The sequence below is a fragment of the Mercenaria mercenaria genome, chromosome 19 (assembly GCF_021730395.1).
Source record: "Mercenaria mercenaria strain notata chromosome 19, MADL_Memer_1, whole genome shotgun sequence".
In the NCBI taxonomy this organism is placed as follows: Eukaryota; Metazoa; Mollusca; class Bivalvia; order Venerida; family Veneridae; genus Mercenaria; species Mercenaria mercenaria.
Window position 1 is genome coordinate 21,230,908 of NC_069379.1, and position 17,634 is coordinate 21,248,541.

At 35.1% G+C, this 17,634-nt stretch overlaps 1 protein-coding gene across 5 annotated transcripts; it reads left to right on the plus strand.

Annotated features, from left to right (window-relative positions):
* The first annotated feature begins 1,109 nt into the window (after positions 1 to 1,109).
* LOC123542311 (uncharacterized) lies at positions 1,110 to 16,391 on the plus strand. 5 transcript variants are annotated; one of them, XM_045328103.2, is made up of 7 exons: positions 1,110 to 1,230; positions 3,308 to 3,426; positions 3,898 to 3,964; positions 7,687 to 7,959; positions 10,531 to 10,662; positions 13,032 to 13,086; positions 13,880 to 16,391. In XM_045328103.2, the coding sequence occupies exons 2-7, from the start codon at positions 3,421 to 3,423 to the stop codon at positions 14,199 to 14,201; spliced, it is 855 nt and encodes a 284-aa protein (XP_045184038.2). In that variant the 5' UTR covers positions 1,110 to 1,230; positions 3,308 to 3,420; the 3' UTR covers positions 14,202 to 16,391. The 5 variants fall into 5 exon arrangements, with proteins under 5 accessions (XP_045184038.2, XP_045184040.2, XP_045184039.2 ...); XM_053532169.1 differs by lacking the exon at positions 1,110 to 1,230 and adding an exon at positions 1,327 to 1,440; XM_053532168.1 differs by lacking the exon at positions 1,110 to 1,230 and adding an exon at positions 2,464 to 2,756.
* The last annotated feature ends 1,243 nt before the right edge of the window (positions 16,392 to 17,634 follow it).

Here is a 17,634-nt window from a genome sequence, read left to right on the forward strand (position 1 = left end):
CCAATGCACAGTATTTTTTTTCTAAAATAAACATTTTTATACATTTTACTTCACCACCCCGCAATTCTTTAAGAGAGATTTATCTTTGTTACCTGTTGGTATACATGCTATTACTCCTTGCTTCTGTGTGATAGAAAGTTCTCCAACACAGTATGAATAGTGGTAGACCTTACCAAAACTATGTCCTATGACTTCAATCTTTGTATATCCTCGTAAGTGGATGACACAGAGCATGAACTTAATCCATAGGTCAATAGTCCAGTTTACAAATTGAATTCAAATTTGTCTTTCATAGTTTGTGTCCCGAGCACATGTTGACAACTATCCAATGTATTGACTTTTAACTTGAAATACAGGTGGAAGGTGATGAGGTGATTTCAGGAGTGCAACAATCAATATAATTCCACCTCTCCTCACCTCCTGACACCCCTGCTCCCCAAAAAAGCATTTAAAGATTTAGATTTAGTTTATTATAGTTGAGCCTTGTTAATCGAGTGCATGAACCAGGTCGGTAGGTCGAATCTTTATGTCATATTTTGTGTCCAGAGAAAACTTGGCATATTGGTAGACGATATACCGACTACATGAACTTGGTCGGTATGTCAAGCGTCAAGATCTCAGGTTTAGTTCAGGTCTGTCCTATGTATTTTCTGCCTGAAGCATTCAAATTATTCAAGGTATTGACTTTAAACTTGGAATAAATGTGGGTGGTGATGAAGTGATTTGAGGCCATCCACATTACTCACACTTCCCCCACTCCTCTCCCACACACATACTTATCCCCCCCCCCCACCTTAAATCGCTGCAGTTTCTTGTGCCTTAGTATTCCATCATTGTTGCCTCACAACATCCCAAGCCCTCAACCCACTGCCACATTACATCCCCGCTCGCACGCGTACACCAAAAAAATCCTTTTAATATTATTTTATCCTCCTCCTCTTGCTTCGGGCGAATATCATCTTGCTTTTATGAGGTCTTTATCTACTGACTTTTCCAAAGGAGTGCACGACGGCATTTTTAATTGCGTGTTGTCATTAATGTTCATTTGTTAACTTTTTATCGGTTTGTAATTTACAATGCATATGAAGTGTTCAAGTTTATGAATGAATCCGGTTTCAAGTGACATAAGTGCTTGGTATAGACCGCTTTATTTTAATTTCACTTAATCTGTTATGTGTTAATGTTAAGATTCGTTGAAGTGTTTAACAAATTAGTAAGCAATCTATGGATGTAAGTTATGTATACATTATTTAAGTACCTAGTATGGATTAATTTGTGTAATTGTTTATATGGTTAATATTGCGTTGTTAGTTTGGTTGAAATGTTTTGTTTGTCATTTTGGTACCCGTCTAAGTTTTGCAGTTGTAGAATTGCAGCTGTTTGATACATCTTAAATGCTTAGAATTCAATAGATACAGGAGAATGTATTGTATTTTATATGTAGGTTCTTTTTCTACATATAAGTTATGTAACTAATCTGCGATAAATTTTTTTCGGATATTATTAAAAAGAAATATTGTTACATATTTTTTTCTACTTTATACATATAAATATAAGGGAGTCTGAGGCGCAGTGTTGGACTTCAACGCCAGCGGTCAGGGTTCGATTCCCGGTCGCGGTTGATATCCTGACATGTGTTCAGTGCTGGGTGATTTACCTTAATTGATACTATAGGCAGTATCGGCCTAGACTGAATGCTGGGATGGTAAATATGACGCCTGCCGTGGTCTCGGCTGGACAAAAGTTGATCCATCCATTCCAGGTGGGGACTTTCGTCGACTACCCACGTTAAACAAGACACTTTATCTTTATTAGTTATAGGTGTCTGATTATTTTGATAGCTGTTTTGGCAATTTAACTTCAAGTTCACTTTCATATTAAAGCAGGCATTAAAGATCAGGATATAATTTTGACTGATCAACAACTACATATAAGAGATTCTTGTTTTGTTAGTAACATGCTGAACGTATCGTAAAACGTCTACAATGTAACTATACGGCTCAGCTGATTTGAATTTTATTCTAAACTGGAAGAAACCGACTGCCTAGAGAACCGATGAAAAAAACTTTGTTTTAATTATCCTTAATGGTGAGGCTTTCCCAGTATCAGAATGTCCGTAACAGGCGTTGCAGAAGTACCAATAATTGCATTTTTTATACAGATATAAACTGTGCTAGATTTAAGATCTACTAGTTACACTTTATATCAGCCACTAGACATGGACCACTAGACCACTTAATTTCTGTGTGATACGTATATTAATAGGCTACGTTATATGTGTTTTTACGATCTATGTTTATAGGTTATTTGATCTATTTCTCTAAATGTTTAGTGTTTAGCTCGATTGCGACGAAAGCTTCAACCTTATTTAGACCACTCTAGATTCCACTTTCTTGAAGAACAAGCACTATGTCATATGAGAATGCGTTTTTGTGGCCCGGGTGGGGCTCGAACCCACGGCCACGTGTTGTGCGGTCGACACCTCAACCACTACACCCCTTTATGTTTCAGAATCATGTGCTGTTTACAGTCTTTATAAAGATACACACACGATATTTATACATCCTTGATGACAGTTTAACCTTAAGCGATGAATACTATTACACTACAGAAAAAAAAACATCGGAAACACTTGGACCCTCTGTAATGGATTAATAAGTTAACCAATAAAAAGTATGGGAGCATGATGGAATGCAGATGCACATGCCGGTGCCGTAATATTTTAGCGAAAGACAAAATGTATATTCACGGCATAGGTCAGATAATTTGAAACAATTGTTTTATTCAAGTATAGTATAAATATGTTTTGTAACCACGATTTTCTGCTTATGTTTTTTGTATATAAGTGGAAACATAAGTAGACGTATCCGAAGTTAAATCAGTATCATTTTGGTATATAACAAATTGAATATTTACTAACTCAAACACAAAAATTGTATTTAATGACATAGAGATGGTTATACTAGACTAACATAATTGTACAAAACTTAATCAAAGACACTTTACTTGCCATATTAATCAAAATTTTACAAATGTTGAGAAAAGAACATGTTTTGCACGCTCCCTCAGTTCGGTTTTACTAGTCAGTGTAAAAATAAATAAAAGGAAATTAACATAAAAGTTATCTGTCTTGTTGGTTGATATCTACAATTAACATTAAACTTGTGTTTGCTAGCAAAGCCGATCGACTAATCAAATGTTCTTGATTCTTTAGCATATCAGTAATTTTCCCTCATGTTTATACGTGGCTGGCAATTTAGAAAATGTTGAAGGTTTTATTGAAAGACGACTTCATGATTCTTTCCAGGTCATTTTGGCTTACAGAGAATAAAATGTTATCGAAGAAGATTTAGTGTAGAAGTCATTCCTTCTCAAGACATTTCTTGTAAATCAAGCGATTTGTGTTGATAGTGTTGCAATATGAAGGTAAAAATATTGCATTCTGACCAAAAGATATTTACTGTTTTTTTCGTGTGTAGTTAGTAAATATTTTATCAAATGTGTTCACAATAATAACAGCAATATATAATTTAATGATATTGAAATTAATAACATTTAATTTCTGAAATGAAGTTCAGTTTGTAAACTTACATTAACACAAGGAAGTTTTAATCAATAACTTTTGCATTACACCTAGCTTGTAACATGTTTGTTTTTGGTTTTAAACGCCGTTTTTTTTTCAACACTATTTCAGTTATGTAACAACAGGCAGTTAACCTTATTGGTGTTCCTGGATTCCGTACCAGTACAAACCTGTTTTCCTCAAGTAACTGCCTGCTTAGAACATATGCCCGGCCAGGGATCGAACTTGCGACCCCAAGATCAGTAGATCTGCACTCTCCCTATTGAGCTAAGCGGACGGGTCTTATATATGTTTACTTGTTGTTTCTTTCTCAGGTATTTCCGGATATGTCGCGTCTTGTATTCATTAGCTTGATGTTGGATATCTGTTGCGGCTCAGAAGGTAAATATATATCGACACAACAGGATAAGTGGGGCTGTTTTATTCTCTGTTTCCCCTGCTGATACAGTTTGTATCAGAACCTTTGTTAGACTATTCTATCACTCATTTGCCAAAACTTTAAAGCCAAAGCCGCTTTCTTATGTTATTTGCGAGGAACCACACCACAAGTTGATCTTTTCGTGTAGTCATACGAAGAATAAAATTGCTTATCTATACAAAGGCAAGCTCGGTACAACACAGATGACCCACCTGAGCCCCCATCTGCCACTAAACTACTAGACATAGATACCAGCCCGCTAACCGAGGCCGAAACCAGAGCTGCCATCAAAGCGGTGAAGAACGGGAAAGCGGCTGGTAACGACTCCATCCATGCAGAAATCAAATGCTGAAGGCTGACATCAACACCTCCAGTAAGTTGCTGACTGAGCTCTTCCTGAAGATCTGGGAAGAGGAAAGTGTCTCCGATAATTGGACCAAAGGCCTGATTGTCAAGCTCCCCAAGAAAGGTGACTTTCAAAACTGTCGTGGGGTAAGTTCCATCCAAGGTCTTTTGTAGAGTTCTTCTCGGCAGAAACAACAAAGCCATAGACAACATACTCTGACAGGAACAGGCTGGCTTCAGAAGAGGTAGAGGGTGCATTCACCAGATATTCACACTCACAGCGAAACATCATAGAGCAATGCATAGTGTGGAACACCCCGGTGCAAATCAACTTCATAGATATTCAGAAGGCATTTGACAGTGTACATCGAGAGACCATATGGAAGATTCTAGAGAATTGCGGAATCCCCCCCCCCCCCCCCCCCCCCCCCCACCAAGATGGTCAGACTGATACGACTCTTTTACCAGAAGTTCAAAAGCAGTGTCATAGTCGATTGAAAATTGTCAGAATAGTTCCCTGTGAAGTCTGGCGTGCGACAGGGATGCATCATCTCACCTATCATCTTCTTAATCACCAATGATTGGGTAATGAAGAAGATATGCGACAGGCCCAGAGGTATGCAGTGGACCACATTCTCCCAGCTTGAAGACCTTGACTTCGCTGTAACCTGGTGGTGCTGTCTACCAACCTTCAACAGAAAACCGACAAATTGAACAACTTTGCCAACAAAGTTGGGCTAACCTTAGATCTTCCAAGTAACTATCATGAAATGCGACCAGGGAATTATTGCAAACGTACTATGTGTCCCAACCTAATCGGGTTTTAACCTATTTCATGAAACCGTTTATTGGAACAGAACTGAAAACATGCAATATTACTTGTGATAAAAGCTTTCAAGAAAAAAGCATGCCACAATTATAGCATTCTTCCTAGGAAAATGTATTTTGTCCAGAGACATAAGTGTGCCAGTCAGATTATATTGTATGGTAGAGAAGTCATAATAATGTACATCAAGAAGACACTACCAGTCTGCCAACGCTTTTTAATGACCAGACACGTGTTTGCTAGAATTTTGAATACGTGTTCAAAATTTGTTGTAGTTCCTTTTACTGTTACAGTAACAGTTAGATATTAAGTTTACCACTGAGTTACTCGCCTTACTCTTAAAGTGTCCAATCACCACTTTTACACCAAAAATGGGACGAATGCACCATTCAGTTAACCTTGCTTTGCGCTATCCTTTAAGCATTTGCTTTTATGCATTGGCATCATGGAAATGGAATTCGCGCGTATGTACTTTCTGTATTTCCACGTTTTTATCAACGTTTTGTCTGTATTTTTCGGTATGTCCAACAGTTAGGACTATTTAACAGTAAAAAATCACTTTGAGAAATCAATGAACAGTATGTGGTCACGTGACATTAAAAGCATTGTGGAACTTCCAGTAAACGCTCTTTGTAAAAATTTTACAACCAACTTACAGAATCGTCCTTTATTTATGTTTATATATATTCCAGTAACAAAATTTACGAGAAAATCTACGTATAAGATACTTACTGAGAAAATTCCTTTGTTGCATAAAGTCACATTTCTCCTTATATTCAATACAACGTATTTGCATGTTTTTCGGATAACTGATTTCGGACACATAAATAGGAGGTATAGTATGATTGTAATGCATGTTTTTGTCCCTTTTGAATAATTTTGACAAAATTACATGTCGAGCATTTTTGATTTGACCATTTTGATCTATGTGTGCATGTTTGCTTGTAAAAGAAACACATCATAAAAGTGTATTGACGGAGGTGGTCTTTCAAAACAGAATGTAATAAACCAATAATTGAAAATAGCAGAATCGGTCCGATTGACTGTAATCGATGGTCCTGTATGTAGAGCATGTGCAGTTCATTTCTTAACTTTTAAACAGCGAACAGCATAGGCCTGCATAGTTTAGTGCATGCTTGTCTAGGCATATGCTGGCCACAGAGGACTGAATGCATGTTTTCTCCTATGGTGGATAATAATTTTCATATAATATGATTACAGAATTAATTCAAAAGCGAATTTTAAACAACCTGGCATATTTGGATGAGGTCGGATGCCATGGCCATGGTCCTTTTGCTGTTTGTGCGATATGACCATGCCTTTTAGCCTCATAAAGCTATATCTATATGCGTTTGCATAACGCACAAATTTGTTCTATATATATGGAGCGCTATATGTGGTGTTACAATGGTCCTATAATAGAAAAGAAATCATGTTTGTCTTGGCTATTTAGATGCTATTGATGTTAAACTAAATACTTCTTACTACGGAGTATCCTTGTTCAGATCAAGTCTTCTTGTTACTTGACGTAATCTTGTATTATTTGGTATATATCAGCCTCTAAGATCTACTAACGAAAGTACAGAGAACCTGCAGAAAGTTTAGTTTTAGGATTCAATATATGTTCGCATTCATGTCTTTGGAGTGAATTTGAACTAGACTATCCAGTCACGTTCTCAGAGTGCATTAAGCAAGATTCTGAGACATTCTAGAAAGTTAAGAACGTTGATTGTACACCCGGGTTCAATCAATAACTGCAGTGTTCCAGATATTGACTTTACCTTTGTCACAATTGGATATCATTCACAGACACACCCCTGTCAACACTAAGCTTTCTGAAATATACGCCAAATTTTGAAATTGTTGGATTTTTAGGGTGCAAGAACTTAGGAGATGCTGATTGCATTATTCACGAGGATCGTCAAAGTTTAAACAACCAGTCCTGTATGTGTCATTTACCGATATCAAACCACAGACATTTCACGAATATTGTTAAAAACAAATCCATTACAGTAGTGTCAGATATTTTCATCGGTAATGAATAAATTATAAATTATTGCATGCAGTTCGATAAAACAATACTTCTTGATAAATGAAACCTTGGGATTTCCTCATTTAACATTTTTCAAATTTTAGGCCATTTTGGGCAAAAGTCTACCTTCTCCTAGGGTACCAGCCACATAATTCCTGGCTGAGTGTTTTAAATGGCAAGCTCTTATAATAAATAATAAGCTTTAGCGAGAAGCTACAGCATTGTCGATGAGCATCATACTGCTTTCTTACAAATTGCGAATAAAAATTCAGTTTGTTGAGAATTTGACTACTGTTATCATTATATTATAGATACAGCTACATGCCGTCTATAATATATTTCAAAATAAATACAAGAACCGTTTAACCAATTCAATGTTGATAACCACATTGTTCTAAGATTTATCTGTTTTTCTGCGTGTTTTGTCTATATGCAAAAATTTTGCATTTGCAAACAGGTGATGTTATTGTTTTCTCTCCTAGATGCTGAAATACCGCCTCCTGTAAATATGACGGTATTACGTATACCACTGGGAATTCTAGTGAGTTGGAAACAGCCAAATACATCCCTACAAGTCATGTGCTATCGTGTATATCACCGACAGGCAGGGATAGATCATTCTGATGTTTGGATTGATTCAGATACCAATAGAACTGCAATACATATTTCACTAGCAGAGCTTTCGTCTAAATATGACGTGAAGATACAGACTATGTACAGTAACGGAGTTTACTCTAGAAATGTGTCTGCTACAGGTAAAGTATAAATAATATTTGCCATACATTGTAAAACGTTAAGTTTGGACTTGTAACGTTAACATTAAGTGAAACGCTATAGGATAGCATAATGCTCATCACGGGAACGAGAATACAGATCACTTGAGCGTATTAACCAACTTAGAGAGTAATGCAAAACAAGTAATCATTTTTGGTTGAAAACAAAAGAAAGTATTTTTCTTTGATCACCTTCGACTTATTTACAATATTAACAAACACTAGCTCATATAAATAGATAATGGTTATATGACTGAGCGCCGCTTTGCGCTTTCCAACTAGTCAAAATATTACAGTCTTTGTCACTTTTATGTCGATTCAAGTTTTCCTTTTTCTAAAAAATAATAAAAATATGCCAAATTCCAATAAAGTGTTTAACCTTAGCGCACAGAAGGCCATACCTCTTAAGTAATATTTTGTCGTATTTTTTTATCTATTTTATAAGAAGTTTGTTTGTTTATTTTGGGTTTAACGCCGTTTTTCAACACTATGTCAGTTATGTAGTCTAACCGGTGTCCCTGGATTTTGTACCATTAAAAACCTGAGACACTCCTCCTTGAATTGTTTATCACAGGCTGGCACCTGGGTAAAAACCACTGACTTTCCGAAGTCAGGCGGGATTTCTCACCCTGTGCGATGTTTCGAAACCACATGAGTGATGGGCAAGTAATGTCTACGAAATTAACCACTCGGCCGAGAATGTTCCTGGACTCTAGTTGGTTTACAGTTGATTTATATTATTTTGCGATTTAATAATTTAAAATTAAATTAATAAATAACACACAGTGTTAATGTCAAACGTGCGTTTATGTTCCTAGCGAAGAGAAGTTTTAGCAATTTGAGAGGAAGAAAACGTTGCTCCAAACGAACGCCGAATTGATATCTTAAAAGTGACAGCTCCAGTAGCTCCCAGTTTTAATAACTCGGCCACTAAAAGTTTGTTAATTTAAGTAACGAAAAAATTTAATGATCCGCTTGCAAATACTACCTCAGAAAACATTACCAGGGGATCATAATAGCAGTTTACTAACGATGGTTTTTTATAACGGCTTCACGGTTCAAACCTGTTGTTTTGAAAATGGATTTACGCATGAGAGATTTTAACCTCAATTCGACTCTCAAAGTAGAAAGCGCTCATCGAGACATTTCGTGAGATACCCTACATGCCTAGGTTTTGTCCAAGAACGAAGGGGAAAAACCGGAGTGTAACGAATGAATGATTTCGTTTTAAACCCCAATATCGAGAAAATCATTCGTGATAGACTCTTAAAAATACATTTTCTGGACCTATTTAACAAGACCTTTTTAATGTTGCCAGTCTCGGGCCTCTACGATGACTTTGAATTTTGATGAGGTCATTTCCGGCCGGGAATCAGATGTTTGAAATGTACACTACTCGGGCTTACCAAATATGATAAATCCCCAGAGCATCAAAATTGACCCTAATTCACTAACTGTACGTTCTATATTTTTGGGTTAAATCGAATATAAAGTAGCAATATAAAGTGAAACTGGGCGTAGATCCTTGAAAAAAAATCCGTCCTATTATTTATAATAAAGAAGCTCTATTGTTCTCCATGAACGTGTGGGAACACGTTGGGACTCCTATTGTTTCTCGATGACTCACCTTGGGGTGCGGCTGCCTATTGTTAGGTAATCGTCTGCTACAGGATAGATATGTTAATATACCGATAAAGGCACGCCCGACCGATTTCAAAAATTTACTCCACAAAAAACAAAGTGGCGGCGGCTTATATAAATAAAGAAGGGAAATTTATGCTATAGAGATGACCCTAACTACTACTACATGTGTTTGTAAATATCGTTCTTAATGTAATGATTTATCCTCTTGTTTTACGGCCATTTCTTTTGTAAACGATGCACAGTAGTTTCAGAAATTTTAAAATCGTAAACCTGAAATAAATAACATTAAAATAGCGTTATAGAATTGAAAGGCAGACATAAAACAGAAATGCCAACTATGAAATCCTAAATTGGAATCTATTAACTTTAATGATTTATTTATTTTATTTTGTTGGATTTAACGTCGCACTGACACATGATAGGTCATATGGCGACTTTCCAGCTTTAATGGTGGAAGAAGACCCCAGGGGCCCCTCCGTGCATTATTTCATCACGAGCGGGCACCTGGGTAGAACCACCGACCTTCCATAAGCCAGCTGGATGGCTTCCTCACATGAAAAATTCAACGCCCCGAGTGAGGCTCGAACCCACATCGATGAGGGGCAAGTGATTTGAAGTCAGCGACCTTAACCACTCGGCCACGGAGGCCCCCTAACTTTAATGAAAAGCATTTATTGAAAACACAGTACCACGAGCAATCTGTTGAGAAAGCCTCTGTCATCACTGCTCTAAGCGAGCCTTACTAATTGTTCTAAATATGTTAATAGTACTACATATAGTAACAACAGTTTGGGAATTTTCAAAGCAAATATCAAACTTTGTATTTAATGCATTTATAACAAGCACGTCCATAGGTCAGTAGTCCACATGAAGAAACAAACAATATAATGATAAAACATTGTTTTTCAGTGAATTTGCCTGATAAAGTCACACAATACAAAGTACACGTGTCAACAGGGGTATTTCTAACTATACTTCTACTTATTTCTATCACCGGGTTTATCAGGAATTTGCGTAAGCAATCAAAGCAACCTGTCAATGGTAAGTTTAAAAGCGATATCAAAACTGTAGCAAGAATAGTTGTATTAACTTATTAATTTGCAATAGTTATATTTAGAAAAAAAGTTGCACACCATGATCAGTTTTCGAGAGCATTATCATCCCGACGGTACGACGCAAGTTGTTAAAATGAATTATTACTATAAAAAGTATACAATACACAGTTGTTTATCATTGCATTATAGAATTATACCTTAAGTTAATACGACATTAAGGTCATTCATTTTTCTTGTGAAAAATTGACGAAAACTTGCATTCAACTTAACGCCCTCGGTGCGATAAACTGAGTTGAAAATGCATTACAATGTACAATGTAACAACAGTAATTATATGTTTATACTTTTTAACGTCTGGCATACTGAAATATCAATCGATTAGAATTTGTCTCTGCCTGTAATGTATTGTTTTGACAATTGTACTGTCAATGCATGCTTCATTTTTATAAATTGATCAAGTTTCATAAATATGGGCTTCATAAGTTTACTTACGCATTATTAGGTGTTTTGGCGTTCAAATCAATCAATTCAGTGGCATGTGAATCCCTCTTTGGAGAATGTTTGAGAAGCGGGAACAATGTTTTCGTTTTTTGTACTAAAGTTGTTTCTTAAAGCCGGTAAATGGATTTCAATCCCAGTCAATTTACATTTTACGACGTCCAAACATCTCACAATGTTGACCGCAGTATTATATCCAAGTAAGTGAGTACATCCAAATGACGTTAAAAGGAAATCTGTTATAAAATAATTTAATGTGTTAGACTGAATCACCAAAAAATACAAGTTATAGCAATTCTAAGTCAAACTGCAGGGAACCAGTTTATGTTAAGGATTGGTACTATATGTATAAGAATATCTGCAGTAAAATCCACTTCAAGAAAAATGATTCTAGCTTTCGTGCATTCGAAGTTATGAAAAGTGCAACATCCTTCATATCACATCACGAAGCACTGATTGTTTTGTTATTATAGAAGTACATTTTTGCTTCCCGATCTAAAAGGTAAGAAATGAACATCGTGTCCTGTCAACAGATGATATTACAAAAGAACCAACTGACTCTGGAAAAAATACAAAATATAGTTGTACCATTTGAGCTAAATTTAAATCATAACATATTCGATTCCATCAATACATTGAATTCATGTTTTGGTTTCGTTTTAGGAGCTTTATTCATAACTTTGCTGATATCATGGAAATTATACATTTATTGACTTATATAAGTAATAAATACATTTGAATTTTAGTAAAATAAATTTCACTGAACGATTTACTTAAAATCGTATTTTAATTTTTTAGCTCTTTGATACAGTAAAGCAAATTATATTTCATTCAAATACACCAACTTTGAATGCAAACAGTTATAATGTTAAATAATTTTAAGCTGTAGAAAGACTTAGTGATTCTTTATAGTTTCAAAACACAAACACTGACGAACAAGAAAACAAACTAAATAACTCCTTTTGTAATAGAATTTACTCAAGGAATCAATTGATTGGCATTTAAGTTGATAAAAGTCCGTATACCGTTGCAGAGCAATTGAATTGAACGGTATAATTATCTCCCTTTGAAAATTCGATATTTCCTTGCGTTTTGAGAGGTGGGCGTTTAACATGATGTAAAACATACTTTAGTGTTAAGATACACAAATAATTAGTTCCGTAAATGTTGCCCCGTTGGGTTTTTAAATCGTCTAATAGCTCAAACATAATTTGAATCAAAAGTATATGTTTCATGTTCCGGTTTGGTAGAAAATGTCCTTGATTGATTCTTGCCTTACTTTGATATGTGAATGCTGCAACTCTTGACGGATTCCGTATTTAGCTGTAGGGCCTTAACAAAGACGATTTATCCGAAATATAAGCATAATATTGGTTTAAACCATATCTATTATAAAATATCTGTTAAAGTAAGGATAGTCAAAACTCAGTATAATGCAAAAAGTACTGGCCAAGTATAGCCGAAGCTCCCGACTTATTTTCGTGAAAATCTCACATAAATTTCTTGCAAGCCGAGCAACAAGGAATTGTTTCACAGAAAATGCAGTTAAAACTCGGTATATTGAACTCGCTTATTTGAAAATTTCGGCCATCTTGACGACATTTTCATCTTCCGTCCAAAAAAACATGTGCACAAAATACCATTTTAAGTGGAATTTCGGTTATCTCGAAGAAAAGCGCTCGATGTCTTTGAATTCAGGATACCGAGCTTCAGCTGTATTTCTGTTAACCTTATTACCAGTCAGTTTTGTCTTTGACTCAAGTAGTAACAAGAACTTTATTTCAAGCTATCTCATTATTAACAGTGATTAATGATTTGTTATTTTCATTACTTTTTATAAATATTTTTATAAACCAGGTCAGCATCCACACAATCAAAGACAAAGAGCGAATTCTGGTACAAACTCTGTAAGGTAATTTAAAAAGTTAATATTTGTTAACAGTAGATATTTCTTTTATTTTCTGCCTATTCCTTCCAAACATATGGAGATAACTGCACATCTGCAATGATCAAAAGAAGAAAATCTATGTTTTGGAATCACTTTGCAACATACTACAATAGAAGCCATTGTAAATGTTTGGTGAACATGAGTTTCGACTAAAATCAGTCGCCATTTAAATCAAGCTGGAAAGGAAGAAGAAAATACAACGTTGTTACAGGACTTCACTGTCTGTACTTCGATTGAATTTAGGGGGAAACAGTAAAGAAAAGATGAAAATAACCGATCTCTCTAACCAAGATTCTTTGCTTAGTGATAATTTACTTTTCTTTGCTTCTAAGTTTAGAATAAAACACATTGCTTTGTAAACATACTTAAGACGACTGTAAACACCAGTTTCTCTATTATTCTTTTTTCTGAATAAATATCTGCAAATTAAATGATTGTTTACAATAGCATACATATTTTGTTCAGATTTTGATATATAAAATCTCATAATGTGAGGTCACAAGGTATACAGGATATGTACGAAGAATTCCTTGTAAATGTACACGGAAACAAAATTCAGTTAAGACAACATAAGCTAATAAATGTTTTTTTTTTCTGTGAAGTTTCCTCCTTAAATATACAGACATCAAACAGATTACATTTCATAAATGTTATATGTAGCAAATGTGACATTGAAGTAGCAAAATAGGTAATATTTCAAACAATACAATAAGGTATGAAAACGTTTATTATTTATATTTGTGTTTATTTTTTCCAGGGACAGTGATTCAAATAATGTCGGTGATAATGATTATGAATCTATAAATTCAAATGATATAGATGATCAGGGGCCTTTGCCTTCCACGTTGACTTCAAACGAGGCTACATACAATCAACCATATACTGAAAACGAATTAGGTCGTTTAACTACACCAAAGGTCGTATATACTGATGATAGTGAAGCAGCAAATTATATTCATCCAGTTCATGAGACTATTGACAGTAGCGAGTATGATGCGCAGTATGTGCAAGGACGTATACCTGAAGACCATAATACAAATTACATTCATCCAGTTGCTGAATTAGTTAATCGAAATTGACTGCGGAATACACAAACGGGGTTTATTAAACCTGATACTTTTGAACTAATATCAGGATACCTCTCAGGTCTGGTAACTGAATTATCAATCGGTTATCACACACTCTTGAAAAACATGATCAGTGATGAAAGGCTTTGTAAAGGAAACATAAACAAAATGTCTACACTTAGTGATAACCCGATGCAAACTAAAAGCAGAATGAATTAATTAAATGCTCGATTTTAGAGCATCCCATGCAAGGACAGTACCCGTATTTGTTTTAAGACGTTCATAAAGATGTGTAAATACTCAGACATCGACACTCTCAAGCCGTGTTGTTTAAGAAGATTAACCATTCCAAGGGCTTGGGCTTTGCATTCTAACTGCGATCTACATTTATCGAGTTCTAATGAATCTGACGTTATGCCATAGAAGTAGCTATCATGGTATTTCACCGGTACAAGCGTGAATGCATTCATATATTGCAGATTCCTTGTTTTCATGTTTAGTTAGATTGGCAAAAAAGTCAAACCACTTTTTATTTTGTTATATTTTACTATATATATTGTTAGTGGGAGAGTGGAAACGATTGCGCAAACAACCGTGATGTGTAAAGGTGGTTCTAAACGTTTGAAAACTAAAACCGGTGGTAATGGCGTAGCGTCATAGAATGACGTAGAATTTAGTCGGGCCTCGGCATAAGAAAATGAAAATCATGATATGAGTTAATGTTAACCGTGAGTAAATCTTAGACTATTAAAACAATAGCGTTACTATGTGTCATAAGATAAACATTTAAAAGTGTAACATGTTCATCAATTTCATAATATCTGAAAGTCATCTGGAAATATTCAGGCATATCTTTTTAATCAAACTAGCAAGGGGGAGCGGTGGTTTAGTGGATGAGGTGTCAGCCTTTCATTCTAAGGTCCTGGGCTCGAGACTTACAGACGTCAATCACGCCGTCTCATAAAACATTCGTACTGGTTTATTTTAGGAAGCGGACTCGAGAATGGTTACAATAAGATGAAAACTTGCATCACTATCGAGCTTTAAAAATCAGTTTAAACTTAATCCAACCAAACGGACCTATGCATTTTATTTCAGCAAACATTATATTATAAGCAAAAATTATGTTTATTTACGACTGTGAGAAATTTTAGTAAGGTCTACTTTGACGGAAATTGTCCGTCCGTGAAAATTTTAACAACATTGTGATTTCCGTATAAATTCCAATTAGGCCACACAAAATTAAAAAGTTGTTACATTTGCCACTCGTATATTTTCAGAAACTCACACACACACACACACACACACACACAAATCCTTTTTATTTTTTGTTTTTGACTTGCGCTCGTCCCATTGAAAAAAATCAAGGCGATTTTTTTGGTGCGCTACCTTTTACAGACATAACAACGTACAAATGCTTATCTAAACGTCTATTTGTAAATGATAAGAAGACACTAACTTCTATTTTTCATTACATGAAGTATCGTCTGAAATGCCTTCAGTTTTATTTCTGTATTTCTTTTGTAACGCTGATGGTTTCGAAGTAAATGAGACGATTTTGTTAATAATATGACTGCATTATTTTAATTTCAGTTCTTGTGGTTTTGTGATTTTAATGATAACTTTTATCAGCATTAAATGCATTTTCCTAAATGAGGTGATTCAACTTGAAGCGACCCCTGCTAAAAAGTGGTTTTGCCCATTTGAGGCGCGTGCTATTTTTTGTCACTGCATTTTCATTAGGCGCTTGCAATATACCAATGATGCCTACCATTTCGGATATATTATTCTTTTTCTCCTCTTTACAAAGCACTTTCTGTAAGAGGAAATTCCGATTGATATTTGCTTTCTACTCACCATGTGCACTGCATGAATGAAATAATCAAAGCAAAATGGTCTTGTTGTCATCTCTAAAGCAGACTGTACCTTTGAAATGACAATATTCTGGTTGACTGAGTGTAGTATAACTACAAGCATGAAATGACATTGCTCTATATGATTGAAATAGCATAGCATTGTTTTACTGCTTGACTGAAATTACATTTTTTATGATTACACATGCATTGCTCTGGTGAATTTCATTAAACAGAAATTGTGATAGGTCTTTGCTTCCTGCCTTTACTGAATGCAGTATTGTATTAGCTTTATCCTTGTTTAGAAAATGTTACACAAATGAGATAACTATTAAAAAAGTATTGTTTGCTTGTACGTTTACCTTAATTTCACAACCTTAACATGTATCACAGAGTTTGATCAACAGTTCACCTCTTCGCAGATGACAATGAATACACAAAAAAAAACAGGGGCCAGAAGGACGCTAAACAATTCGATTGTTTGCACAATTCGGAATGGGGTATGTCAGTTAACCCTGACAAGCGTGGGATTGTCCATGTAGCTTACAAGCGAAATCTACTTGACCTCACATAGACAATCACTTACATCCCGAGAAAGCCTACAGACGGCGTGAAATATCGTCTTTAATATTAAGTATCTCTTTGGAGAAACACATAAAAGCAGCATCATCAAAAACAAACCAATATCACTATGGAATTCACCCGCACGAACATGCATTAATGTTAACCCATTTCCAAAACAACGGCTTACAAAGCATATGTCCGTTCCACTATGTGATCCCCTATAATATCAGCACATCACAGATGTTATTCGAATTGCATTCGAATAATCATGAAACAAAATATTAATTAGCTATCAATGGCGCCCTCCTGTGAGTAATTGAAATTAATATTTTCCTATTTACAAAATAATCACACAACACCAAGATGATAGCACAGCTTAGACGTATTGATTTATTACAGCTCGTTTATTAATTACATATGAAAAGATACTCATAATACTATAGTTTTCATAATATGCTACATATTGCAAGTTTTCATGAATTGTCATACAAAACAAGATTTAAAAATGGTTATTAGAGCGTTGACTGAATGTCTAGAAAAATAAATGTTTGTCAATACAAGACTAGATTGTTAATCATGCTATTGTTCTTAGTTGTGAAGAAACATATTATAACGTCGTCGTTCAGTACGATCACATGTAAATGATAACTAATTACAGCCGTCTTGACAGTAGTTTCGATTATTTAATGTACCAAGCATATAGAGTCAACAATAAAGTTTACTTACGATGATTGCTAGCCAGTTGCTAGAATAAAAAAATTTTACTAAATATAGCTAATCGTAAACTACAAAATCAGACGTTTTTATTGTCTGCGATGATTTCGAATATTCTACTATTGTTAAATATCAGCAGTCTACCAATGAATAAAATGTTTTCATTGAAGGCATAACATGATTTGACACGAATCAAATCTACTAAAGTACATGCACAATAGCGCAGCAAAAACTTTGATTATAAATAAATATTTAAATAATTGCATTTAAAATATTCAATTTAACAAGAGAAACATAAAAGATCGATTGCGCAA